General features: G+C 50.0%; 1 protein-coding gene across 4 annotated transcripts in view; it reads left to right on the forward strand.

Annotated features, from left to right (window-relative positions):
* The first annotated feature begins 12201 nt into the window (after positions 1-12201).
* The window catches only part of PDGFRA (platelet derived growth factor receptor alpha), a 43324-nt gene continuing 27798 nt past the window's right edge, over positions 12202-27727 (forward strand). For 2 of the 4 annotated variants that reach the window (XR_013446351.1, XM_036119687.2), the window contains exons 1-4: positions 12203-12389; positions 21889-21949; positions 23573-23890; positions 26697-26957. Coding sequence is in view for 3 of the 4 variants with exons in the window: in XM_036119687.2 (XP_035975580.1) it covers positions 21901-21949; positions 23573-23890; positions 26697-26957 (628 nt within the window). In the remaining variant the exon portion in view is untranslated. Of the gene's footprint in view, positions 12390-13448; positions 13571-15081; positions 15238-21888; positions 21950-23572; positions 23891-26696; positions 26958-27727 lie in introns of those variants that run through there. The other 2 variants (XM_036119689.2, XM_036119690.2) reach the window with 2 other exon arrangements.

Raw genomic sequence — 27727 nt, forward strand, 5'->3', positions numbered from 1 at the left:
AGAAAGACACAGCGAGAGAAGGGACACAAGCAGGGGGGAGTGGAAGAGGGAGAAGCAGGCTTCCCGCTGAGCAGGGAGCCCGATGTGGGGCTCGATCCCAGGACCCTGGGATCATGACCCGAGCTGAAGGCAAACGCTTAACGACTGAGCCACCCAGGTGCCCCCCACATAAACTATTTCTAACTGCAAAGAGAATGATGGTGGCGGGGAGACCATTGCTGGAAGCCAGAAGGATGCCCGGTCCCCCTGCCCCAACCTGAGAATGATGGCTTGTATTAATCAGAACCTCTCCTATTCAGTGTCTGTGTCACTGTCCTTTCGCTCATGGCTGTGAGGGATTTTGGATGAGCTCACATATCCAGAAATACGTTTGGAAGGTGTAAAATGGCATGGGAGTATTAACTCATGGAAAATGGAATAGAAAAACTGAAATTAAAGTGACCTGTACTTCCAGTGGTCTGTCTGGATTTGAAAGTATCAGAATAATTGAAACGTTTTTCATCTGTCCTTTGGGTAACATGTAGACACGGCTGGCCTTTATACCCTGGATGGTAGGAAGTGCTGGTGGTATGAGGATGAGCTATTTGCCACACAGCTTTAGAATGAAACTTTAAAATGGTCAGGGAGAAGGCTGTGCATTCCAACCAAGCATCTTGGAAGTCTCTGCGCTCAAAGACCAAGTAAGTATTAAGCAACATCCATTAGACAAGCTCTTCCTCAGTCATCCAGGTGGGGTGGAGGCAGGGAACTCTTGACCGGCAAATTCCACTTTCTCAGGTTTTATTGGTGGCTTGAGGGAAAGCAGACAGCACACAGATAGGCAGATAAGATAACCACTATCTGAAGTGTGAGTCTATAGTTTTAAATTGTCTTTTATTTGGAAATACACTGAATCTAATTTAAATGCCAGGACAAAACTTAAAGATCCAACTACATAACTATAGACAAATCATTTTTAAAAATATTTTATTTATTTATTTATTTGAGAGAGAGAGAGAGAGAAAGAGAGAGCGCACTCACGAGCAGGGGGAGGGCCAGAGGGAAAGGGAGAAGCAGACTCCACGCTCAGCGGGAGCTCTATCCCAGGACCCTGAGATCGTGACCTGAGCCAAGGTCAGACACTTAACCATCTGAACCACCCAGGCACCCCAGACAAATCATTTTTTAAGTGTGTAGAATAAATGTATAATATGAATTTTTACCTGCAATAAGAGAGTCGTTCAGTAGGCTCGGTATTAGTTACACCATATGAATCACTGATGCTTACCCGGTTTGGGACCTACAGAAACGGCAGTTACATATGCCAGAGCTGTCAAATGCACGCCAGAGTCTGTCACCACAAAATTCAGATGACTCACATGGATCTTTGACAGAATTTATGTAAGTTATTCTTTACCTTTTGCATGTGTGAGTCTCGTGTGTCTCTAATTATCACGAGTACTGAAACACAGCTTAAATTGACTTTTGTGTGTTTTTACAAATCATGCCTTTGCACCCTTATTTAGCAAAAGATGGGTTTGTAGTAGATAATTAAATGCAAAGACTGGAAGTCATCATAATCTTGCCTGAATTCAACTAAAATGGAAATTGGTATTGGATCTCAATTATTAAAATTCTTCTGAAAGATGTAAGCATATGTCAGTCAAGTGTTACCTGTGTCTGTAATAACATGACCTAACCATAAAAGCATGAGTGTTTCAGTTGGGTAAATCACTCTGGTTCAATTGGCCTTACTGTTCCCAAGTAGAATAATAGGGCTTACCAACAGTAATAATATCAGGTTTTTCACAGGGCTGCCATGGAAAAATCATTTGATAAGAAATATTTGGGGGCGCCTGGGTGGCTCAGTTGTTAAGTGTCTGCCTTCGGCTCAGGTCATGATCCCGGGGTCCTGGGATTGAGCCCCGCATCGGGCTCCCTGCTCCGCGGGAAGCCTGCTTCTCCCTCTCCCACTCCCCCTGCTTGTGTTCCCTCTCTCACTGTGTCTCTCTCTGTCAAATAAATAAATAAAATCTTAAAAAAAGAAATATTTTCCATGATGCCTGCCCATTTGAGAGCGCTAATTCCATAAGAGAACCTCAGAAAATTCAATCTTTTAGCTCCACAGTGCAGGTCAGTCTGTCAAAATACTGACTTTGTGGTAATACATGCAAAATGTACTATGATTTTCCTTACCGACAGGTAAAATTTTGTTTTAATGTTTGAGAATTCCAGTCATCAACGCCGACTCAATGTTACGAAACACTGCTATTTGTTATGGGAGCCAAAGCTAGACATTTTAATTTGAGTTGGTCTTAAGTTTAGGTCCTGAGTTAGCTCTTTTAAGTCCCTGGGGGGGCCTTCAAATCTGCGCCCACAGAGGAAGGGTTCCCCACCCCTGACCCTGGTGGACAGCATGGCCTCCCCTCTCTCCACTCTGGCCTCTGTGCCTTTGCTTAAACCGTTCCCTCTGCAGGTAACACATCTCTCACCTTTCTTCCAGGGTTATTCTACTCAGTCTTCAGGTCTTAGCTCAGACAGTGCCCCCAGAAAGTCTTAACCTCTGAGGTTCAGTAAAGTGCCCTGATTCTGTGCTTTCGCGGCTTTCTATTTATACCTTTATGTTCTCACCTCTCACCGACCTTTTCATGGTGACTCTCCCCAGCACAGAGCCTGACATCTGGTAGGGGATGGTAACTGGCTGTATCTCCTTAGCATCTTCGTTCGCAATTACATCATGAGCCCTCCTCCCCTCCCCCCCTGCACTGACACCCAAACCTTAGTGTTCTGAGGATGTCTTCAGACAGGGTCAGATCTTCAAGACGAGCCTCAAGCTTGTCGAGGGCTGGACTGGAACTGAACCAGTTTCTAGGGATGACTGGGGATCTTTGGGAAGGGAGAGACCCTAACCTGGCTCCCCTCCAGAACGTTTGGGAACGCTCGGCTTCTTTTTACACGCTAACGTAGACTTGCTGAGTGGACTTAGATTCTGAGCTGGCCTCTTGCGCCCTCTGGTGGTTCAAAGTCACCGCGGGGCAGAGGGAGAACTCAAGGACCGCTCAGGGTTTTTTCTTTTCTTTAATCGGAGTTAGCAGTTTAGACATCTATCTATCAGGCAGTGAAGTCATTGCATAAATACACTTAGGGAGCACTACAATAATTAACCAAATGCACGCACCATAAGGAACTTGGAGCGTCTTGTGGAATCCTTGAAGGGCCGTGAGTTCTTTATTTTGTAGTGCAAACCCTCTTTTTTTTTTTTTTTAAGTAGTGCAAACTCTTAATAGGCTATATGTGCCCGGTGGATCATTGAAAACGTGCTTTAATCCAAGGCAATCATTCTGTCATTGTCAGCCTGTGAAACATTAGCTCATGAGCTGGGTGACAGCACACCTTCCCCTTATCTCCGCAAGACTGCTCCACCCCAAGGATGACAGAAGAACCAGATCTGGCATTGGCCTGAGTCTCAGTTATATTCAAATTTCATGATAGGCAATCTCAAGGGAGCCCAAGTGTCTCCTTTGAACAAGGACAATTCCTTAGATGAGTGTGTTCAATCATTCCGTGATTCGATATCAGCAAATTACAGTTCCTTTGGGGGGCACTAGAAACTATCATTTCTAGAAACAGGAGCTTATGCTTTGCTACCTTTGCAACAGCCCCAAACACATACTTCTCATGGTACCTAACTTTTTGAATGACTTAAAAATCATAGCAAAATATAGCTACTTTCCTCAGAATTGCACGCAGCTTTAAATATCACCTCCTGGGGGAAGATTCCTTGAGGATTTGGAGCAGCTCTGGCTTCCTGTAGTAGCCTCCCGCATCACTAGATGACAGACTGGCTCTTGTCACGTCTGCCATTTAATCAGGGTCTGGGTTTGTTTTCCGTTTGTCTCCCCCCCCCGCCCCCGCCCCGAAGCTGAGCTCCATAGTGCAGAGGTCTTGTTTGTTTCTCTACCACAGCATCCCCGAGTCTAGCACAATGCCTGGCACAGGGGGTGTCGAATAAACATTTGTCAACTGACCAATAGAATCCAGCGGGGTAAACGCTAAGGAGATAGGCCACAGACGAAAGCTGATTTTGCTTCCTATTTTAGGGCTTCACTCAAATTATGAGCAGAAGGAGTATATGCTTAAAGACTCAGTGATAGCTGGGTCAAGATTAGCACCCAGAGGCCACGACATGTCTGCAGCTATAGATGTTGGGCAGGGAGAGGAGAAACTCAAGTTCTCTCATTCAATTCCTGAAGCAATCAGAAACCAGCATCTCCTTGCCTCATGGGCTTGCATCTCTCTGCTGAGGGCCTGGTGAAGCTGGCCTAAAATCTGTGAAGGTTTACTGCAGGATTGTTCTATTACCTCAAGATATGGGCATGAAGTTTACCTTTCTGAAAGCGTATCTTTAAAGTCCTAAGAATCAAACAAGGTTGTGCGTAGGTTGAGGATCTGGAAGCAGCAATGAGAGAGGGCCGGAAGTGTGCAGACTATAAGAATATGGTGAAGGGAAGAACGAGAATGTAATGAAGAACGAAAATAGGAGACCAGGTGAAAGGATGGGGGAGAGCAAACTAATTCATACTTTCTTTTTCTCTGTCAGAGTCCCTTTTCCATTACTGACTATTCAAAGACAAATTAAGTTGAATAAGCAGCATGCCTGAATTGAGTGTTGTAAAACACACACACACACACACACACACACATGCTTAGATCCCGCAGGGTTACTGTTAATGTGAGTACATCGGCAGGGAGACATCCAAGCCTTGGTAGGCTTACTGGGGATGTCATGCATCTGTGTATGTGTTTCAGCCCTTCTATCCCCAGACAATCTTCATTTTGGGGCGAAGGTGATTGTGTTTGTAGTTAGAATGAACAAACGCTTTCTGATTTTAGCTGGGCTGCCAGTAACAGAAAAATCCAACATAAGAGTCTTAGTGAGATAGAATTTTGTTTTTCCTACATTTTCAAGAAGATAATAGGTAGTCTCTCAGGGTCTGTTTGAAGCTTCACGGGTCAGGGATCTTCCATTTATTGCACCATAGTGTATGGTTTCCACTTTCAAGGTTGCCTCATAGTCTAAGATGTCTGCTGAAGCGCTGGTCATACGTCTGCTTTCCATTCAGCAAAAAGACCAGATTGAGAAGGATGTGCCCCTTACTATTAGGGACACTTGTTGGCAATTGCAACCAAAACTTCTGCTTATATCCCATTGGCCAGGACTTTTCTTCATGACCACATCTAGCTGCAACAGAGATAGAAAGGTTTTGTCCCAGGAAGCAAAAAAAAAAAAAAAAAAAAAAAAAAATCAGAGTCTCAATTACAGAGAAGGAAGGGAGAATGATTACTAGCGGACAAGATGCAATCTTTGTCACTGAAATAATACTTTCTTTTTTTTTTTTTTTGGTCCCCGAGAGTAAGCCCTGCCTCAATCTTTCCAGTGCATGGTGAGGGCTGGGGGTGAGGGATAGAGAGCTAGTACTTGAGTATCCTTAGACAAGGATCTGGCTTCAACCCTACTTGGGTCTTTGGGTGATTTGAATCCAAATGTGGATACAAATGTATTTTTAAGAGTATGAATGACAGAAACCATAATCTAGTATTGCCAGCCATCTAATAATTAAAGTTCTCATGTCTTCATAGAACGTTGATCACTACTCAAATACAAAACTACCAGATACGTCTAGCTACCATTTATAACGCTGAACTTAGGTAAGTGTAGACGGCTCTTTAAATTCAACCAACTCCCATACACTCCCCTGTATAGATTCAGAGCTGACAGCTGAATATTCAGGAGATAAAGATGATTCCTGGCGGTCCTTTCTCAGCCTCTTCTCTGCCCACCGGAAAATGCTGGAGTCACCCGCAATTCTGTTCTGGATTTTCTCTTCATTTGACTCTTGCCTTCCAGAGCTTTTTCAAATGTATCATGTTTAGGAGTGGGCTCATCATTTTCCTTCCCAAATTTGTGTTCCTTTTGTTCCTTTTGTTCCCCAGCTGAGGAACAGCACTGGCTAAGACTCTACTCTCCCTCAGGGCTCACATTCAGCCGAGAAGGATGTGCATTCTACTTTCCCCTTCTGATTCACTTTCTCCAAACCCCCTGCTGTGAACCCTGGGGCCAGGGAAGCATCCTCTCCAGCCAGATTACAGCAGTGGCCTCCCTGCCTCCTGGCATCCTTCAGTCCGATCTGGCCTAAGATTCAACTCTGCTCCAGTCTCGTCCTTCCTTAAACCAATTCTGGTACTTCCCTAGAATCAAGTCCAGACTCTACAGGGCCTGCCTCCTTCTTGCTCCTCCCCATCTGGTCCTTTCCAAGTTCCAGCCATTCCAAATTTTTTTCACTTCCTCTGATGACCTTGTGCTCTCTCTCACCTCCAAATCCCTGCGTAAGAGATTCCTCTCCAGCTAGACTATTATTTCTCTTAGGTTCGAAGAGAAGATGTCCGTTCCCTCTAAGAAGTCCCGTCTGGCCCCCAAGTTGGGCTAGGCTCCTCATCACTGTGCCCCTCTAAAATCTGAGTACAGCACTATAGTGCAACTGTTTGTTTCATTGATTGTTTGTTCAACCAGTCTACAAACTCTCTGCAGGCAGGGCTGTATCCTTACCACTTGGCACAGAGTCTTGGGCATCTTTGACTCAGGAAGAATATATTGTATTGAATTGGAGCTCCTCCCAGCCCAGGCTGGAGTTCCCAGTTGTACACATTCTGGAGAGTTTGGGAAGGTTGTGTGGCCCATGATTCAAAACTATGCCCGGTCTGCCTTCTCTAGCCATCTTCATAAGAGTCTCATAAAGCAATGAATGTTGTCCCAATGGGTGCCCTCTCAATACTCAGCAGTGAGGCTGCAATGGGGGAAACTTTGGTGGCCAGACAAGAATATTCTAGCAACCTCCCTGAAGGCAAGGACCATATCCATTCTGCTTACTACCATATCACTAATGCCTAACCTAGAGCCAGACACAGGCAGATGCTCAATGAATGTTTCTTGACTCAGTGAATTGACTCTCCAAAGCCGAGAAGAAACTCTGATTGGCACATACCGTGAGTTTTTGATGAATTAAAAAATGGAAAAAGAAACTCTTCTAAAACCAAGGTTGTGGGGGGAGGCTGGTGGGGGAGGGAAGCCATGCGTGAGGTGCATGCATGGGGACACCTTGCCCCACCAGGTGCATCCCGTCACAGCCCCACAAAACAGCCAAGGGGTTCCCTCACTGATCCTTACCCCAAGTTCCCCACGCTGAGGCCCCCACCTGCTTTCTTCCTGGCTCTCCAGCAGCCCCTCTGTCTGGTGAGGCCAGGCCTGGTCTTCTCATTTTCAGTCCCTCTCTTTATCCTTCCTGGCTCCGCCTCCTCCTGCCCTCTCCCCTCGGGCTCATTTTCTTAGGAGGGCCTGAGACATTGGGGAGTAATAGTTGAAAATCAAGACAACCCTCCACCCCATCCTTGACTGAGAATATGAAATAGAAAACTGGACTGGCTTTCCCCCAGCTTGTGAGGCCAATGCAAGGGCACCGGAGCTGAGTGTGATAGCGATGATGTGGGTGGAAAGTCCTGAAGATGCGAGAGAAGGATCACATTTATTTAGCTCTTTCTTGGGTTTCATAGACCTCATCTCACTTGATCTTCACAATGATCCAGGGACATAAGGCAGACAGTGCACCCATTCATGTACGTGGGGAAACGGAGCCTCAGAAACACGACCTGTCTTGACCACATCAGGCCGTACCTGGAGCCAGGACGGGGTTAGGCAGATTGAGGCACTGCTCTATGCAAATTGCTCACCCCCTCTCACTTTGTTTGCTCATCTACTAAATGGGGGTAATCATGCACAACCCACAGGGTTGCCTTGGGGATTAAATAATACACTCACTAAATAATGGGGGCCATATTCAAACTTAGGTAGTATACTTAATGTAATCGTGGGACGCAGGTCCCAGTGGCTCTCCACAACGCCTCTGCTGGATTTTTTTTTTTTTTAAACATCACAGAGCCTTGCTGTACTCCTGGGACTTCCAGAGGACAAGGCCCTTTCTTCAGTCAGGCTGACCTAAGCACAGCCAGCCCTCCCAAGCCACAGCTGTGTGTTGGAAAGCTGGACGCTCGGGCCCCTAATAAAGAGCAGACCTCCCAATCTCTTCATTCCCTCTCCCTCCCCTCACATAGGTTTTCAAATTAAAAGTAACTAAAAGCTAAATCCTAAAGAGAAGGAAAGGGGGGGATAGGAGGCCTCAAAAAAATACCCAGAGATGGAGGAAGTGGGGCTCTCTCCCTAGGAAAAGGGTATCCTAAAATCCAGATTCAGAAGGGGTTCTCTCCTGCCACATCTTTCTCAACTCTGAGGAGTGTAGGCCCACCTGGGCTGGGCTGGGCTGGGCCACAAACAGAGCTCCCAGTCTCTGGTCCTCTGTGTGGTCTGGAAGCAGGCTGCCGGGTTAGGGACCATAGGAGCCTTTGCAGCTGGTCGCCAGCCACAGGGAACTGCTGTCTCCTTCTCCCTAGACCCAAATCTCTAGAGAGAAAGACCCAAGGAACCCAGAAGAGACGCTGCACCCGTAGCTAGCCAGCAACCGCCAAGGAGAGGAGGTGCGCAGGGATCCCCGGACAGAGAACTGACACCCCAAGTTACACACGCTAGTCTGGACCCTTCTGGAGCACTCTTCCTCCTCCTTTTTCAAGACTTGGGCCTCTCTGCCTCCTGAGCGTGCAAAGAGGCTCGGAGCAAGCTCCCAAGCCTCTGCTGGGGCAGACCCGAGGCAAGGGCGGAGTCCTCTCTGCTCTCCCCGCGGAGACCCCACATCTGTGCGCCACATCCACACGCCTCCTCCGAGCCTTCCCTAAGAAGTTCCCTTTGCCCGGCCCAGGGAGGCGGCTTTTCCAGGCTCAGGCAAGTATTGAAGTGGTGGAGGGAGGAAGGGGTAGTTAGCGCCGTTTTCTTTTGCAAACTCCCAAACGGGTTGCATTTTCAACTTGCGAACTTAGAACTATGCCCCCATCCCATCAATCTCATTTGGGGAGAAAAAAAAATCACGTTTGTTTAACTGTGATTTGCACAACGAACGGCCTTGATAACGGCTACAACCCTAAGTCTTCTAAAGCAAAAGGACCTTCTGGATTCTCTAAGGAAAGCAGAACTCGGGGTGGAGCTGTAGAGCAGGGGAGTAGAGAGAGGAAACAAAAACCCAGCTCAGCGGGGAACGCCCACGAAAGCCAAAGGTGTGCGGCCCAGAGCTGCTGCGGAGGTTACGGAGGAGAGGGCCGCAGGCGCCAGCCCGGGAGCAGGGCGGGGGAGATTCTGTTTTGTTTTTAGGGACCATTTTGGTTTGGTTGTGCGTAGTCTGCGAGGCCCTTTTTTGATGGCTGGCTCTACTTAATCTCTTTTATACACTCGCACCCAATTTTATGTCGCCTGCGGGCCTGGACGAGCGACGCCACGCCAGAACGGCCGTGCCCCCGACGGCTTTCCCCAACTTCTCGGCCCAGCTCAACTCGAGAGTCAGGCCTCCTTCCCAGAGGGCCGCAGGCCCCCGCCCCCCGACTCGCGGTTTGGGGAGAAAAGCCTCATTTTTAACCTCATGATGATTCCTCAAGGGAAAAACACAAGAGGTTAAAATAAAAACCCGGTTTGGGCTGGGACCTTCGCACAGCTGCCCACGTCGGCGAAAGTCACCCCTCGGCGCGCACCGGGTGGCCTGGTCCCCCGCGGTGCCAGGGGCCGGAGCCCGGGGAGAGGAGAAAGGACCTCGCAGTCCTCCTTGGCCAGCGGCGCTTCTTGCCCGCGGCGGCTCCAGGACCACCCAGGACCCGGGAGCCCAGGGAGCAATCTGGAAAGATCTTAGAACAACAGGGGGAAGAGCGCGGCTCGCCTCCCCCCTTCCATTCCTTCCCTCCGCCGCCTCCCGGGCTGACTACGCGGCAGACCAGTACTCTCCCGAAGGCTCGGAAAGGCGGCGGAGGGGGACGGCAAGATTCAAACCCGCCTATGAGCCGTGGGAGGCGCGGGTGGGTGGTGGCTGCGGGGGCCGGACCGGTTTTAAGGCACGAACCGCCTCTTTTCGAGGGCCTCCAGGCCCGAAGTTGCTCCCGACCACTGGGTTTATTTTGCTTTTGCAGGGGAGGCAGATGTTGACCTCTCTCCATCTTTGCTCGGCCCTGACTCGGCGAAATCATCCCCCCCAACCATTTGCTTCCCTGCGCCACCCCCCACCGGTGCGCTATCCCGGGAGTCAGCATCCCAGTCCTTTAAACCTTCTGGAATGTCACACATGGAAACCTTTAGCAAATGTTTGTTAATGATCATAACAAAAGCATCATTCAAATTAGGCAGGTAATTACTACCAGAAGGACAACTGGGTGCTCACTTGCTTATCCATTCCCCATGCTTCAAACTCACGAGGAGTTACGACCCGAAGATACCCCCGCCCAGCCCGCTTTTCGGGCCACCTTTAAGCATCTCTGAAATGAACTGTGAAGTTACCATTTGTGGGCGGGGAGCCCAGGGTTCTGCAGACCCCGGCGCGACCGGGCTGGCAGTTTCCCAGAGCAAAGCAGGCCTTCCTGGGTAGGCTCCCTACCTTGCCTCCTACTCTTTAGGGTATTTGATATAAAAACTTAGATCTCAAGTTGTCTTTATTAATAGCATGAAAGCCAGCATCTGCCTTCTCCTATTATTCCGCACGCTGATTTTTTGGGGGGTCGCGCGTCCCGGTTCATTATCTACAAACATTACGGTATCCTGTTAGCATTCCGAACAAGGGGCTGTTCATATATTTGCCTTCAATGATTTCCTGAAGGAACATGTGGAAGTAATAGTGAGCAGGGCAGTCACCCGAACTGAAGATGCACGAGAGGCGGGCGCGCAGAAGAGCTGGGGGAATGGGGCGCCTAGCCCAGCCCCAGGCGTCTCCCCGAGACTGACACCCCAGGAGTCCATCCCAGTGCAGCCCAGGACCCCACACCTTTCTGTGACCCTCTCCTGCCCTCTGTTTTCTTGTCCACCCTCCGGATGAAAGAGAAAGTTGATGACTGTCCGACGTTCCAGGCTCAACCTGGACGCCGTAGCCCTTCTGAGAGTGTGGAGGTGGAGTGGGGGTGGAGATAAAAAAATGACCCCTTCCATCCAACAGGAGAACTCAAAATTAGAGAAGGCGGGGAAGGTGAACACGCTCCCCTCCCCCTCCGTCACTTGGAAGCCCCACTCGGCCTCTTCTGGTTCCTGGAGCGTCAGCGCCCCCTTTCCTTCGCGAGCAGAATCGTTCTCTCCCGGTAGAGTCTCTTGCCTGGCGCTTGGGACAGAGGATTTGGGGCTCCGCTCAACCCCAGGGCATCGATAAGGTTCGTCCCTCGCGGCGGGAAGGAGCGCGCGGAGGTGAACCTCCCCTGAACGCGGGGGTGGCAGGTTTGTTGTAGACGATTCCTCAAACGCCCAAGCCTGAGCCTTTTTGTGTGCGTGATAGAAGCCAGGGCAACCTCGCCCAGATTACCCCGAAAACAAAGACACGACAAGATAAGTGGCTCCAGGGGAGTAAAGGTCGTTCTGTCGGAGAACGTTCCAAACCTACGCAGACCCTCGATTCTTTGTACCGTCTTTCAAACCCATTTTCAAAGCAAAACAAAACAAAACCAAAAACAAAGACCATCATCTTCATATTGGACTCAACAGTTTGCTTAATCCCATTAAAGGATTAGCAACTACCCGGCACTTTCCCTAAAAGACCCCAAGTTGTAAAGACGCAACTGCTTGGAGACCTCTCCGGACAGCCCCCTGTCTAGTTGGGCTAGGAATTTCTACGGAAGAGACATTCTCGATTCCAGATGTATAATCTTTCTGGGCATTAACTGCAATTTCACGAGTTCTTTTTCTTTCTTTCAAAGAGAATGCAAAGCAGTATAGCAGCGTAGGAAAATATCCCCCTAAATCAGGAGGCAAACTCATTCTGGAAATGATGGGCAATTTGTATTTTCACGAACCTCTTTCCCGGCAGAACATCAGCACCTCCCCCTTCCACCACCCCCACCCCATCTGGTATGCTTCTCCCCGCCCCCCAGTTGTTGTCGAAGTCTGGGGGTTGGGGCTGGACCCCCTGATTGCGTAAGAGCAAAAAGCGAAGGCGCAATCTGGATGTGTGGAGATTCAGAGAGCACGGAGTTCGAGAGAAACTTTTATTTTGAAGAGGCCAAGGGGGGGGGGGGCGCTTCATTTCCTGACAGCTATTTACTTAGAGCAAATGATTAGTTTTAGAAGGATGGACTATAACGTTGAATCAATTACAAAACGCGGTTTTTGAGCCCATTACAGTTGGAGCTAGAGGGAGAAAAACAGGAGGGGACTACAGGAGAGGACTGGAAACCGGGGACACTTTTTACTCCCTATGTAGGATTTTCATTACGAATTGACATAGGAGGAGAAGGTAAGAAAGGAGAAAAAATGATTTTTGTTTCTAAGAGGTCTCTGATCAGGCCCCTTGGGCTAGAAAAGAAGTAATTTCACTCAAACTTTGGGCGATGAGGAAAAAAATGGAGTTGAATTCCAGCTGTGTGTCCAGAGAGTCATTTATTTTGAATAAACTTCACTTGGAAGAAAGATAAGCATAGAGTTAGAAAGGCTAGGGATTAAAAAAAAAAAACACACATTTTCCAGACCTATTTTTAAAAGCAGTGTTTTTCTAACAACTCTGTAGCCTCCCAAAGAAATTGTTTAGGCTTACATTTTTGAGGTTTCTTTTGGGGTTGGGGGTGGTATTCGTGTATACCGGGACGAGCACCAAGTAATGCTGGGAGTGGGGGTAGAGGTGTTTGCCCTCTTCTTGGCAGTAGGTCCTGGAAGGCGACAGGTTTTTAATGAGTATTTTCATTCCTCGCCCGCGGTTTGGCGGGACAGCGCTGCAGCCGGTGGAGTGGAGCGCGGCTGGGGGACTGGGGGAGGTGGAGGGAGAAGAGCGCCGAGTGGGGCGCGGAAGGGCTTGCGAGGCGGGGAGGCGTGAAGGGCTCGGCTGGAGAGGGCCGGACCTCGGGTGCCAGCCGGGGGCACATGGCGCCGGCCGAGGGCGCGTAATTACTGGACGGCGCAGAGCGCCGGGTGCGAGCGGGGGCCAGACACAGCACAGCCGTGGCGGCTGCAAGACGAGCAGAGGGGGCGCGGACGTGCGTGAGGGTTTGGGGGACTCCCCAGCGGTTTGCGGGATCAGTGAAGTGAGAGGGAGAGCGGGCGCCAGTCCCGCAGTGCGCTGGGGTTGTGCGCCCTAGTGCGGGGGCGAAGGCGGCGCGGGCGGGCAGGCGGTCTGGAGTAATGACAAACACATTTGGCCCCGAGTGAAGAAGTCGCCGTCGCCTCCCATTCCAGCAAGTGGGATTTGAGGAATTTCGTCCTGCGCTCCAAGGGGCCCTCATTGTGCGCTGTGGTCCCCACCCCCACTCGTCTCCGCGCGCCCCCTTTCCTCGGTGGAATCGTTTCTTTTTTTTTTGCAAAGCCCGGGGCTCTACTGCTGCCCAGTCCCGGCCACAGGAAGGAAAGAAGGACGATCGCCAGAAAAGTGCAGAACTTTCTTGGGGAAGTTAGGGACGACTCAGAACGGAGAAACTTGGTTCCCAGGTAAGAGAAAGATGGCAGGCGAACCGACCTCACCACCTCCCTCCGGGCACCTGAGCTCAAGACCCCACCCCCCCTTGCGTGTCCCTTTCCTCGCGGGGATGCGTGGCACTCGCCGCCTGCGCTCGCCCTGCGCTGCTTCATCCTCTCTAGTGCCTCTTTCACTCTTTGCGCCGGCCTCCCTGCCTGCTTCGGAGCAGTCTCCTCGCGCCCCTCCTTCCTCCTTCGTCTATCCCCATCCCGGCACTGCCCGGGGAACGGGCGGCGTCCACTTGGCTCGGAAACAAATGGGATCAGCGGTTCTGTTGGGAAAGGGTCGCAGCCAGCTTAGAGCCAGAGGGACCCGAGTACGACAGCCCTAAGGGCCAGGAACCCGACCGCCTGGCCAGGTGTGCGGGAGCTGCCAGTGTCCTGGCCAAGCGTCTCCGACGGGAAGAAGTGTTGGGCTGTCTGTCTGTTGGCTGTGCGTCTTTCCAGCAGCCGGAGCGCCCGTCCCTCTCTCTGCTTCCCTAGCCCTGCTAAGACCTCAGGATTGCAGAACGAGTGCCTGGAAGAACTTGCCACTCACTCCATCTGCCAGGGTGAGAGGCAAACCCGGGCTGGAGAGGGAGCGTGGATGGCCTTTATCAGGTCCGGACGGCCCCGAGCCCGGCCCAGCTGCCTGGAAAAGCCCCGGGCTGCGCCGTGTGAGAAATGGCTTTTTGGCTCCGCAGCCGAATTGCTCAACGTTTTGGACCGACTCGGCTTGCCGCAGTCGCTCGCGACCAGAACTAAGCAGCTTTTTAGAGCAGGGAGACATCTGGGGCATGCGGGCAGGACAATCAGCCGCACAGCTGCCGGGACTAACACCCCAGAGCCCAGCGACCGTCCGGGCTGCTGGGGGGCAGGCAGAGGCACTCCCGGCTTGCGCACCTCATCCGCAGCCCTGGTGGCTCTGGTTTTAACACCCCCCACCCTTTACCCGCCTCTGACCCACTCGGACCCTGGCGCTTCTGCTTTGCTTCTCTTCCCTGTTTTCCTTTCCTCTTGGTTTCCTCCTTCCCTCTTGCTTGCCCTCTTTCCACTCTCCCATGATAAAGGGGCCCTTCCTCTGCTCCCGGACAGGCCGACAGGCGAGGGCCTGTCCATCCTCGCTTTGACACCCTGGTCAGTCCCTGCTTCGAGGCTCTTACACAGTCTTGTTTTTGGTTTGACCCTAGTGTAGCTTGGGTGAGTCCCCACAGCGGGAGGGTGGGGGAGGGGGGAGGCAGAAAGAGGAGGTGAGGGGGTAGGCAGCGGGAAGGAACGGGTAGCTGACCCTCGGACCTTGCACCAGTCCTTAGGTGGACCTAGAGGGACTCGAAGCAGAACCCCGGCTCCCGGCCCCAGGTCTGCTTTCTTCTTGGGGCGCGGACTGGGGAGGGGTGCAGGGGGAGGGGCAACGGGCCGGGCTTTCCAGCTGCAAACGCGTCTGGCGCCGAGGCGGGCCCGTTTTGTGCCTCCTGGGGACCGGCCGTGGGCGGCGCGCAGCGCCTGGACGCGTCCTGCGGACGTGGTGGCCAGCGCCTTCCTGCAGAGTCCAGCGGGTGGGACTCCCTCCGGCCTCCGGGGAGCTGCGACAGGGTTACATGTTGCTGATGGACGAGTGGCAGTTCTGGGGGAAAAGCTAAAGCCTGCTCGGTGATTGAAAGGTGCGGCTCTCAGCGTCCCTTGAGTCTGGCTTCGAGGGGCCCACGCGCAGCATCAGCCGTCGGGGTGCGAGGGGGGGAGGTCCCGCGCGGGATGCAGGCTCCGGGCAAATTGCTTTTCTCTACTGAGCTCTACTCCGAGCTCTGCCGGTGCATGTCTTTTGCTGAAGTGGCTCTGCGGCATTTCCTTTTGTTTTAAACTGAACAGGGAGCCAGGAATTGGTTGGAAAAATAGATTGGAGTAGCTAAAGAGGACCTTGGATTTGGGGCGCTCCCCTCCCAGCCAACTGCAGTTCTCCCCTTCCCCGAGAAAGGGAAGCGAGGGGCGCTTGTGGGCGCGAGTGTGCGCTGGGCTGCCGGGGTAGAAGCGAGCATCGGGCAGGGGGGCGCAGGGGGAGGCCCGGCTCTTTAAAGACGAGGGGTCGCAGTCTCAGCTCCCCGAGGCCTTCTCCGCCAGCAGCTGCCCGCGGCCGTGTCGCTTTCGGGCCCATAGGAGGCGCTGGCGCGCGACTGTAACCCTAAACCACCCCCCGGCCCCTCTCCCTCCACCCCTCCCGGCCACCTCTCAGGTCTCCGCCGAAAACAATGCAAACGGCCAGCGTCGTGCCTGGGGCGCCGCGGCCGCTGCAGCTCTGAGGCCGGGAGTGCGGCCGATAGGGACGCTAAACTCCGACCGAGCGGGCGGTCGTCGCCACCAACCCCGGAGTAACAGAGCGGCCGCGGGCGTGGGGGCGGCGGGAAGGGAAGCGGCCGGCGCGGGGTCGTGTGGGGGCAGCGGGGCAGGAGGCGGGACCGTGCGGAACCTCCCTGGCGAAGGTGGTCGAGCTGCCGGGCCGGGCTGCGCTGTCGGGGACCTGGAGCCTGAGCTGCCGGCGGCGGCCGGGCCAGCGAGCCGGCGAGCCGGGTAAGATTCGCGGGGCTGCTGCGCCCTCTAGTGGCCTCCCGGAGCGCGCGCCGCCGGGCTCTCCTCCTGCCTCTGGCGCTCGGAGCGCTGCGCTGAGCCCGAAAGCCCCGGGTCGACCGACCCTGTCACCTTTGCTGCGGCCCAAGACCTCGGATAGACGCCTGCAGGCACGGTGTGTGTGGCTCGGGAGGCGCTGGGGGAGAGGGAGGGCGGGGTGAAGGGTTTGGGGATGGGCTGGGGGCGTCGTCGTGATTGAGCGTGGGACAAGCGGAGGAAGGCGGAGGGTAAGAGGTCCCGGGCGCTTTTGGGGGGTAGCCTCGCTAGGTCCCCTGCCGCGCGGGCGGCCCCTGGCTGTTTGTTTGTTTTACGACCCTACGCTGTTGAGCAACGGGAACAGTCGTTTCCAATCAGCCCGCGGTTCCCGGCTGCCCGGCCGTCGCGGCCCCCGCCGAGCGGGTTTACGAGGGGTGACAACGGCCTGCGAACACATCAGGCTGCGCGGCCAGGGCTGCGGCGTCGCGGTCGCCACCCGGCGCGGCCCAGGTGGTTTCCCTCCTGCGGGTGGGCGCCATCCCCGGGGTGGGGAGAGCGTCGGGGAAACAAAGCCCTGGATCCCCGACCTCCTCTCGAGTGGCTTCTCCTGCCCAACCCTCTGAACCTGTGCGGCCTGGGGTGGCAGCGCCGTCTTGCGGGCTCCCGAGGCCCCGCTGCCCTAGCGGACTCGCTCGCAGCGACCGTGCTGGTGCCTGGCCCTCACCGAATTCTCCTGGGGCCCCGAGGACAGTGAAGCATTTTCGGCAACAGTTTCCCTATTCCTGCTTCCATTCTGTGGGCTCTGAACTGAGGTCACCACGACACCTAAAAGTACGATCCAAGAAAGGAAGACATTGGAAGTTAAGATTTGGGACACTTCAGCACAGAACTTCCAGCAGCGTGTGTGTCTCCACGGACCCCGGGACGCACGTCCTTGGACCAACACTGTCATCTGCTGGCCACACTTGAGAACTGCAACGAGCCTCTGTGGGAATGGGCTTCGTGGAGTTTCTAAGCAAGTCGTGGCATGAGGAAGATGCATTTTCTGCCTGGTAGTACCAAGTGGAAGATGATGACTGGTTTCTTTTTACTACAAAGCTGCAAGAATCATTGGGCTGGTCACGTTTGTTTTGTGGACCTTTGTGTAGTTTTTCACTTTAGTTCGTTCTTTGCATTTGTGTAATGAGCAAAGCGTGGACCTACCACGTCTGACTATCAGAGCAGGTCTGTGAAGAAGCTAGGCAGATCCTTGCATATCCCTTTATGAGCGAAGTGCTGGAGTTGGGAGCTTGGTGATCTTGAGTTCAAGTGCACTGTAAGCGACTACACCCAAGGTTGTCTCATTAGGAGTCATACCAGTTTGGTGACAATCAAAAGGAAGTGTCATTTCAGTCTTCTGTGGCTAGATATCTGGTGCAGGAAGAGCAGAAGGGTTTACAAGCTCAGACTGTCCCATAAAATGCTCCCGTGTAAGAATACTCCAGCCACCACCCATCACTGGAATGTCTGATGGAGCGCAGAGAGATCAAAACAGCAGAACAGTGTCTGGTGGGGTGCGGATGCTGGTAAACACGCCCTCCGTGAAGCTGCCACCAGTGTAGGCCAGCATTTGGATCGCCAGGGCTGGAGTTACGAGACGGAGTACAACATTTGTCACAGGGAAAAAGCAGGACATGTGATTTTCACAGTTAGAATTAACTTAGAGCCGAAATTAACTGAACCTCGGGAATCTGAGTCTGGAAGTCGTCAGTGGCTTTGGGGACTGTGAGAGAGTCTCCTGTGGCCTTTAATCACGCCAGGGTGGGGTGAAATTCAAGATTCAGTGGCTCGGTGGCAGGATGCATTGAGTCCTTGGCGATCGGGAAGTTAGCTCTCTGGCTTTCTGAGAAGGCTAGTGTGCTCTCACTTCTGGAAATAGTGCCCAAGCTCTGTTTACTCTCTAGCTTAGCACATTGTCTTTGGTTATTGAGTTGCCCTTCAAGGCTTTTCACTTCTGTTTGCAGGAACAGCCCATTAAGGACAGTGGCTGCAAACAGATTTCTTTTTCTGTTTTACGTCACCATATATATTGGTCCAAGTTAAAACAGCCTTGATCTTTCATCAGGCCTTCGTTGAACCTAAGTTTAGATCCACCTCTCCAATATGCAGGTGATGAAGGGCAAGTCCAAAGGCCTCTGGGCCTGACCTTCTCAGTAAGTAGAAGTTGAGGGAGTTACTCTGACATCCCTGTCATCTCAGACATCTTAGTGGGGGGCGCCCGGTGCCACAGGCGGTTCAGCATCCGTCCGACTCTTGATTTCAGTTCAGGTCATGATCTCGGGGTCATGAGATCGAGCCCTACATTAGCTCCGTGCTGAGCACAGAGTCTGCTTGGGATTCTCTCTCTCTCTCCCTCTGCCCCTCCCCCTCCTCATGCACACCCTCTCTCTCTCAAATAAATAATAAATAAAATCTTTATAAAACATCTTAGGAGTCTGCAGGAAAAGAGTCGATATGAAAACCAATGGCTGTGGTTTCTAAAGCACTTCTGACTAAACTATAACTTAGTCTTTATAAAGCAAGTGGTAAAGCAAGCCAGCAAGTCAGGTGTTATTAATCCCCATTTATAGAAGAAGAGCCGGAGGTTCAGAGAGATGGACTAAGCATCCGATTGGGATGAACCTAGTCCAAAGTGATTTCCATCATACTTCGGAGAGAAGGAATGAGAAAGACAAGAAAATGCCATGGGGGGAGACCACAGGTCACTTGCCTGAGAGTGAACGTGGCAGACATCTCTTTTCCCTCTTTGTTTCTCTCGCTCTTGGCAGCACTTTTTGCATTGTGGTTATAGAGGATGGAGCCTGAAACCCAACTTGTAGCTGGCATGAGAAGACATGATTATGATTTTTTAAAAACAGATTTGGATGAAGTCCATTGCTCTCCTTGCAAAGTGATTTTTGGATTTTGGCTCATTTCTCTGAATTTGTAACCTCAGTTACTTGTGTTTGCACATCTAACTTTTGGATATGCTCCAGGATAGGGACCACTGATTAAGGATGAGCGTTTACTCCCCGAGTGGAAAAGCCCGGGAAATAACGAGCTGGACTCCTCGAGATCCTCACTACATGGCCAATAGGCAGGGAGGCTATTCTCTCCTGTTGTTTTCCATTACCTCCCTGTAGGGCAAACACGCTGCAATTATTCACGACGCAATTGTCTGAGTTACAGATGAGTCATGACATGAAACTTCACAAATACGCCTGGGTTTCTAGCCAGGGAACTTCTCTTATCAGAGAAGGGAGTTTGAAATCTTCGGCAAACACATGTAGAGTCTCAGTGTTCGCATCATTATCGCTGGCTCTGAGGCCCTGCTTTCAGTGCCCACGTCGTCTGTCAGTGAATCCTCCTCCCTAGCAGCAGGGCCACCGTATCTGGATGCACAGAAGGCAAGCTGGTGGGGCTGGCCCGGGGCAAAACGCTCCTCAGAGCCCTTCTCTTAAGCTTGGGAATGCTTTAAAGATGCATCATTGGCAAGCCCTGCTAAAGAAATGCAGGATATAAATGTGATAAAACCCAAGACATCAAGCTGGCTCTGGAGGGCTCCTTTGAAGTTGGCTAAGTGGATTATCAGTGGGAGGCTGATATTTATATGTACAAACACACAGGCCGTTACTGCTAATTGTGGTAAATCAGGCTGTCCAGCCTGGCTCTGGGGCCCGCTGTGCCCGTCACCACAGCAGTGAGGAAACCCTGCAAAACACCCCCCCCCCGCCACCTCCCGGGCACATGCCAGGAGCCTCAGAAGCCATCAGCAAGCCAGCATTGTGCAAATTGCGTTTGGGTTCACAGCGCCGCGATTGTACTTCTCTCACTAGGGTGAGCAGAGAAGGGAAGCAGGGCCCCAGTTTGCATTAGGAAATAGTGCTGGGAGGGGGAGGGAGGGGACACGCAAGGCTGAAGCACTGACCTTCCCTTGAGGGAGACCATATGGTGAATTGGAGAGAGCATGGCTTTTGCATCACACAGACTTCGTGTTAGAATTCTGGCTTTAGCACCTGCTGTGTGACTTGGGGTGACTTGCTAAACTTCTCTGAGGCTCAGCTGGCACTTCCTAAAATCAAATATGTCTCAGGGTTATTGTTAATAGACACAGCATACAGATTTAGCATTTTTTCCCTGTCCAACCCTCCCCCTCCCCCCCACTGTTGCCAGCATTCTGCCTTTCACTCTGTCTGTCTTCCTGCTCCATTTTCCCGGTAGAATTCAATGAAGCAGAAATCTGATTTGTACATATGGGCCACCTGAAAGCAAAAATGCATGATCAGAGGCTAACCACAGGCATACATGGAACTTCTTCTTTTTTTTTTTTTTTTTTTTTGCTGTGTTTTCTTGGTTTGTTTGTTTTAGGCCAATTTACTCAAGAATCATGAACACACATCTTAGTTTCCAAAGCTAGTGATGGAAAAAATTAAATCCCATGAAGTCTTTCTATTTCATGTGTTGGGGTTTTGAGCAAGGTAGGGACCCAGGACATCCCAGAAAAAGGCTTAGGTGATTTTTTTAATGGGATATTCTAAAGCTTGCACCCCCCCAGGGGCCCCTCTGTGGGACCTCTCCAATTGAAACTTGGGCGCTTCGCAGCGTCCACGCCTGCAAGCCTGTGCGCAGGTCTTTTGCTGACTTCAGTCAGATCACGGAATCAGTGACTTCATGTGGGACGTGATGGGGAGGAGATAAAATAAGGCGAGTGGGGATGCGCAAGAAAAGAAACGGATAAGGAAAAATGGGCCTTTTCATGGGATTGACCAGAATAGACTATTCCATGGCTTCGCCTTGGGGCTCCTTGGGTCCCTCTTAATTTTCCCTCCCTTTCCCTGCTTGTGTCCTGCGACATTTGGTTTCAGTCTCTCTCCACTTCTCTTTCATTCCTCAGATTTTGCAGCAGGCAATTGGAGTCAAAGACTTGGTTTCTCCAGGTCTCTACTGAATATTATTGGGTGGTTTACCGCATCCCCCAAAACACAGACATTTAGGCATATTTTTCTCCCCGTTTCCTCTCCCTGCCTCACCTTCTTCACTGCTCCTTCCACGCCTGTGCCCTGGGCTCCCCTACCCTGGTCAGCCCGACTGTGAGTGCAGTGGGTCCTGAGCCTACTAGGGGCCCGTGCATGGCAAAGGGACGTCCTCCAATTGACATTGGTTTTGACTTTCAAAAACTCGAGATCAGAATGGCTTGTCAATAAAAAGATATTTGTTGTAGCCCAAGCATCTTTTCCAAAGGTAGTGGTTGAGCTTCACGTACTTCACGTACTCTCTAGTGAAACACAAAGCAAATGACAACCTATTTTGAGCGAAAATAGCTCCAGTTTGGAAGTTGAGTAAATACGTGTGTGCTTGTTTTTCTCATTCTTCATTTCAATGGATTAAAAGGAACAGTTCTCTTATACTCTCGGATGCATTCTGAGACCATAAAAGCCAGACTTTTTGGAATTTGAAAGCTGCGTGCAATCCAAAAGGGTTTCAGCTTCAGATGGCTCCTGTCATGATCTTGGGGTCCCGTTGGGCTATGGGATTCTTTTTTAGGTATCTTAACTGCTTTAACCATGAATCTTAAAGCGAGGTATTTTCCACTAAAATGATGCTATTAATGTTTTCCATGTTGCAAAGCACAAAAGGAGCAAGGCTCCCCGGTGGTTTTATTGGCTAACACTGCTTCTGTTTGACGCTTGATTTTGCAGTTTTCCAGAACGATGGGGACTTCCCTTCTGGCCCTCCTGATCTTAGGCTGTCTCCTCACAGGTAAGGATCCCAATATTCTCCGACTTCACTGTTCTGGGGAAACCCTTGCCTTCTAAGTTCTGTGCTCCGGGGGTGTATTCCCTGCACTCTGCAAACACAGTCCAAGAGAGGGGAGGGAAGTCGAAAATGTTGAGAAGTTACCTAGAATGACCACAAGCCTTCAGTTCCCTTTGCTGGATCGAGCTAACTCCAGTTCAAAAGGAATGCTCACCAGTGGCAATTTTAGTATATGTATAATCCTGGCATCGAAACGTGGTAGGAATCATTGCCTAAATTTGCCCATTGCTCTTTTCTTTTTCCTGGGACATGGATTTCTGGAGACGTTCGCGAATGTTCGAAGGAAATAAACGATGGAAAATTCATGTCCAGGGAATCATACCTGTCTTAAGTGGAAGATGCTTAAATTGCTGGAAAAATCTTAGAGCCACATTTTCCCTTGGAATCTGATTGGTGGAATATTTGACTCTTGGGAAATCTTACTAACGTTTTTCTACCAGGAGGATACTACTTGGACCATTTGTGGAAATATTTATGGGCGTTTTTTTAGTTTTCATCCAGATGTTTATACATCACAGATGTTTACCGTGAACCCAATGTTTTTCTGGTCTGAGGAGTTAACTTAAGTCTGTTAGCGTCTGTAGGGCTTACCTGTATGGGCACGTTAGCCTTGAGCAAGGGTTCAGTAGTTCCAAACACCACCAAGTATACCCCGTCTGCGGGAGGATAGGTGACCCAATGCACTTATGACCCCGGCCTGAGGCTGCAAGAGTCATAGTGGGTGCATAGTGAAGTTGGGTGGGGTTCCCACATTGGGCTCCAAAGGAGATTAGAGACCATAGATTAATAATTAACTCATAAAATCTCTTCTGTCGGTTTTATAGACAGGGAAAACTGGACTGAAATTTTAGGTTCTAAGATGAACTTAGAGTTTTCTTTAAGTAGTCCTACTTTAAAAATTTAAGTATTTAAGTATTCTTTAAGTATTTAAGTATTCTTAATTTAAAAATTAAAATCCAGGGGCGCTTGGCTGGCTTAGGCAGTAGAGCACGAGACTCTTAATCTCAGGGTCGTGAGTTCAAGCCCCACATTGGGTGTGGAGCCTACTTAAAAATAAATAAATTAAATTAAATTAAGCGAGGAAGCATGCGGAGTGTTGTGAGGAATGGAAAAGACATGATTCTTGAACACAGACCTGCTTTGTGCTTCGTTCAGTCTCCCCGCCCTGGTTCTCACCCCATTTCGTACTAAGGGGAGCGTCTGCAGGGAATGTGGACAATAAAGAACCCATATGTGCTCGCGTCTCTGCCCTCTTGGGATACTTTATGGTCACACACGAGAGTCTGAAATATGGAATTGGAATCAGGCGTCCTCTCTCCATCTGAGTGTTCGCTGGGGCGAATCTCAGGGTTTGGTGGGGCTTTTGAGGCCTTTGGAGCATTTGCTGCTCTCAGCAGATGCCGCGGCTGTTATAATGGGGGGCCTTTCATGGGCATCCAGGCTAACGGATTTTGGCGCAGAAACGGTCATTGTTGCCGTAAGCCGCTGCTGTTGGCTCCTCTCGGTTCTCTGGGTGAGACTGTCCTTTCTGGCTGCGCCCTATTCAGAGCCTGTTTCCTTTTACAGGGCCCAGCCTAATCCTCTGCCAGCTTTCATTACCGTCTATCCTCCCAAACGAAAATGAAAAGGTCGTGCAGCTGAATTCATCCTTTTCTCTGAGATGCTTTGGGGAGAGTGAAGTGAGCTGGCAGTACCCCATGTCTGAAGAAGAGAACCCCAATGTGGAAATCAGAAATGAGGAGAACAACAGTGGCCTTTTTGTGACCGTGCTGGAGGTGGTCAATGCGTCGGCGGCGCACACAGGCTTGTACACTTGCTATTACAACCACACTCAGACGGAGGAAACGGAGATCGAAGGCAGGCACATCTACATCTACGTGCCAGGTGAGCCGTGCGGGCCCCCTGCACCACGCTCCTGGCCCTGGCCCTCCCGCCAGCTGGATCAGCATCTTAAGAAATACAAACACGATAAACATTTACGGGAGAAAATGTGACAAATACGAGAGAACGCACAACGTTAAACCAAGGTCACTTGTGAGACCATTATCAAGAAATATGTATGGGTAATGTTTTGGAACCGCATTAAGTTTTAGAAAATATTTTTATCAGGGCACGTTTCATTGGCATTGTGCAAAAAAATCTGAAACGACTTCATTTCTGTTCAGCTCAACCAAGTTTGACGAGTATTTGCAGTTTATTTGTTGTGTGTCAGGCGCTATGCGAAGTGTTGGGGACATGAAAATTAATTAGGTATCTTGGAGCTGCTTATCGTTTATTTTAGTAGCTTCCAAATAACCATGCTATTCTTTCAGATGTAATGAAATATATATTCTTGATTAATTAGGTGGGCTTTTTAAATTCAAATCTGGGGGCAAACTCCATACTAATGATGTTGTCTCCCGACCTGTCAGAAGCAGGTGCCAAGACAGGAGTAAGATGGGATGAAGCATGCTAGGGCTTGTTGAGGGGACAAGCCTGTGCGAGAAAATGGGCAGGGATCCAGCAGAGCCTGGGAGGGCTGTTTGCCCGCATTGTGGGTGTGACCTTGAATGGAGGAGGGAAGGAAGGAAGGTAGAGTAGATGAGTCCTAGAGCTCTGTGTCAAGGAGGTCTGGGACCTAAGGAACCCCAGTGCCACACAGTCCTTGGCTGGTGGCCCCTTTGGAGGGCATGGCCTTGGGGTGTGAGCCTGCTCCCAGAGTGGAAGATGGTGTGGTGCTTTCTCCCAGCAGCCCCGCTAATCAGCTCGGCTTAGCCATGAGCTTGAGGTTCATTTGGTTTACCACCCAGCTGGTCTGTCCCGTGCACTCCTTGTAATGATCTAAGTCTACATCTGTACCTCTATCTATGTTTTATCTGTTCCTTTGTGTGTGTCTGTCTCTCTATGTCTCTATAAACCTATATCATCTCTGTCTGTACCCATCTCTGTCTGTATCCATCTCTGTCTGTATCCATCTCTGTCTGTGTATATTGGTTTCTACCAAGGACAGTTGTTTAAAGAAGGGCCATGATACTATTTAAACATTGCATAGATAGTGCATTATGGTAGGGAAGACTTGCATTTTTAAAGGAAGCCCTGGCTGATGTGTTATGAATATCAAAATGCATATTTTAACCTGAGATGAATTCGTAGCTTTGTTTGCTGAAATCTTCACTAACAGAATTCAAGGATTTGGAACTCTGAACACAAACTCAAGTAATGGAAATCTTCGTACATAAATTAAAAGGGACTATAGCTAGAGTACTTGGCTTAAAGCAAACAAATATACAAACTATTGATAACTCTTGCCATCTTGTTTTGGCAGAGGTGAGGTAAGGGGGTCTCTGAAATATGTCTTCCTGCCTTTCTGCCTTTTTCTTGTAAGTTTTTTTTTTTTTTTAAGATTTTTTTATCTGTTTAATTTGACAGAGAGAGACACGGCGAGAGAGAGGGAACACAAGCAGAGGGAGTGGGAGAGGGAGAAGCAGGCTTCCCGCTGAGCAGGGAGCCCGATGTGGGGCTCGATCCCAGGACCCCGGGATCATGACCTGAACTGAAGGCAGACGCTTAACGACTGAGCCACCCAGGCGCCCCATTATTTTTTTTTAAATCGGCCACTCTTCTTGTCCTCTGTAACTGTGGGTGCCCCATGGATCTAGACTCTCTTCATTTCTTTCATGACATTCTTAACTGTCTGAACCCTCTTCCTAACAATAAAAGGTTTTGTTTTAAGAAGGGTAGGCATTTAGAATGTCACCCCAGCTTTGTTCACACATAAATGCCCCCTGCTTTGAAGAGAATGGTGGGAATATGGGCTTGTTAAAGGCATATGGTGTTTTGATCATCTTTTTGTTTGTTTGTTTTGATCATCTTAAAATTGTCCAGAAATTCTCCCCTACCCTCAGCACAAACACTATCCAAGTAAGTTCTGCACTGCTGTCAGTTAGAGATCTTTTTATCTGTAGTCATGGAGAGTAAGGGGCCCTTCTGAACCCGACGTTTGAGACTCTCAGTATTCCGTACTGTAGTAGCTTACATAGCTGGTTTTCTTTTGGAAATAAAATTCTCAGGCTGTGGAACTGTAAATTCTATTTATTACTTGACAGATTATTTTTTTTAATAGACAGGTTTCTGTACTACTTTTCAGTAATACTGACTATAGACAATAGGAATTTTTAAATTCTTTTTTTTGGGGGGTCTGGGGTTTTGGTGATCGTGGTCTAGGGCACATGTCCTCTGAAGCATCCAGGCACTAACTGGTCAGAACAAAGACAGGGTCCAGGTGTCCTTCATAAGTCACTCATTCCCTGAAGTCAGGGGTCTTGGCATCAAGGTGTTTGGAGTCAGTGGTCTTGGAGGATGTTTATGACCAGAATTTTTGAAATTATGAGTATTTTCTCTTGTTTTGAATAGACTTGATTATTGATCATTTTTTCAGTAGTGCTTAAATTTTGATTTCAACTCCTGGCTAATATTTAGTCATCACCAATCTTTTTACTAGGGTACAGGCATTTTGGTGTTATTCATACTTTAAAATAGGCTTCTAGCTCTTACGGTGATTAATGTCAGTGTGGTGACAAGTTCTGGATATATGTGAAGGTATCATTCATACCTAATGTGATTAATGCCAGTGGGATAATTTTTCTTCTGAATATATGTGTAAAGGTGAAATTAATGCCTAACGTGTTTTTCTTTCTTTCCCAAACTATAGACCCGGATGTAGCCTTTGTACCTCTAGGAATGACAGATTATTTAGTCATCGTGGAGGATGATGATTCTGCCATCATACCTTGTCGCACAACTGACCCCGAGACTCCGGTGACCTTGCGCAGCAGTGACGGGGTGGTGCACGCCTCCTATGACAGCAGACAGGGCTTTAATGGGACCTTCAGCGTTGGGCCCTATGTCTGCGAAGCCACCGTCAGAGGGAAGACGTTCCAGACCATCCCGTTTAATGTTTATGCTTTAAAAGGTACTTGTAACCTTCTCTCTCCTTCTTTAAAGAGCTAAAGGCAAAATAACTAGATGTATACAGGATTTTGTTTTTTTAAACCATAGTCCCTGGTGATGGAGACCCTGAATATTTGGGGATCTAGGACCCCACCTTTACCATACAACGTTAGGCTGCCCTCTGTGGCTGTAATAATATTAAGCTTAGTACTACTAAAAACAAATGCTTCTTTACCCCTTGTAAGATTTCATATTTCATCAGTTGACTTCGAAATACTGTAAGGAATTCTTTTCTCGCATAAGCCTCTTACTGTTATACCCACATTCCTGACTACAGAGGCCCTAAAAACAAACACACACCTGTGGGGGTTGGATGCCTAGATTAACTTCAGTAACTTAAGAAAAGTGATTTTGATTTCGAGCAAAGCTTGTTGCTACAGCCCTCCCTTTGATGTGAGTGGTTCATGTGAATGGGAAAGGGTAATGGGTGTTGGGGGTCAGCAGTTTGGGGTGAGCAGAATGCCACTGAACGCTGGGTAAGGGCTTCTTTTATGCCAGCACTGTGCTTGGTTCTAGAAGAGCGCTGAGAATAGTTGGGCAGCAAGGTGGGAGAGAGGAGAGAAATGGTAAGGGAGGAGCAAAGTGCCCAGAGCAGTGCTGGTCAGAAAAGGCTGGTTGATTAAATGAATAAATACATCTATAAAGGTGGTTGCAGAAGAGGAGAGCCATCCTTAACCCAAATGCTCAGGAATGTGGTGTTCTGTCCGATTGGAATTTAGTTTTACTCTTGTT

Source organism: Halichoerus grypus, chromosome 3 (genome assembly GCF_964656455.1).
Source record: "Halichoerus grypus chromosome 3, mHalGry1.hap1.1, whole genome shotgun sequence".
In the NCBI taxonomy this organism is placed as follows: Eukaryota; Metazoa; Chordata; class Mammalia; order Carnivora; family Phocidae; genus Halichoerus; species Halichoerus grypus.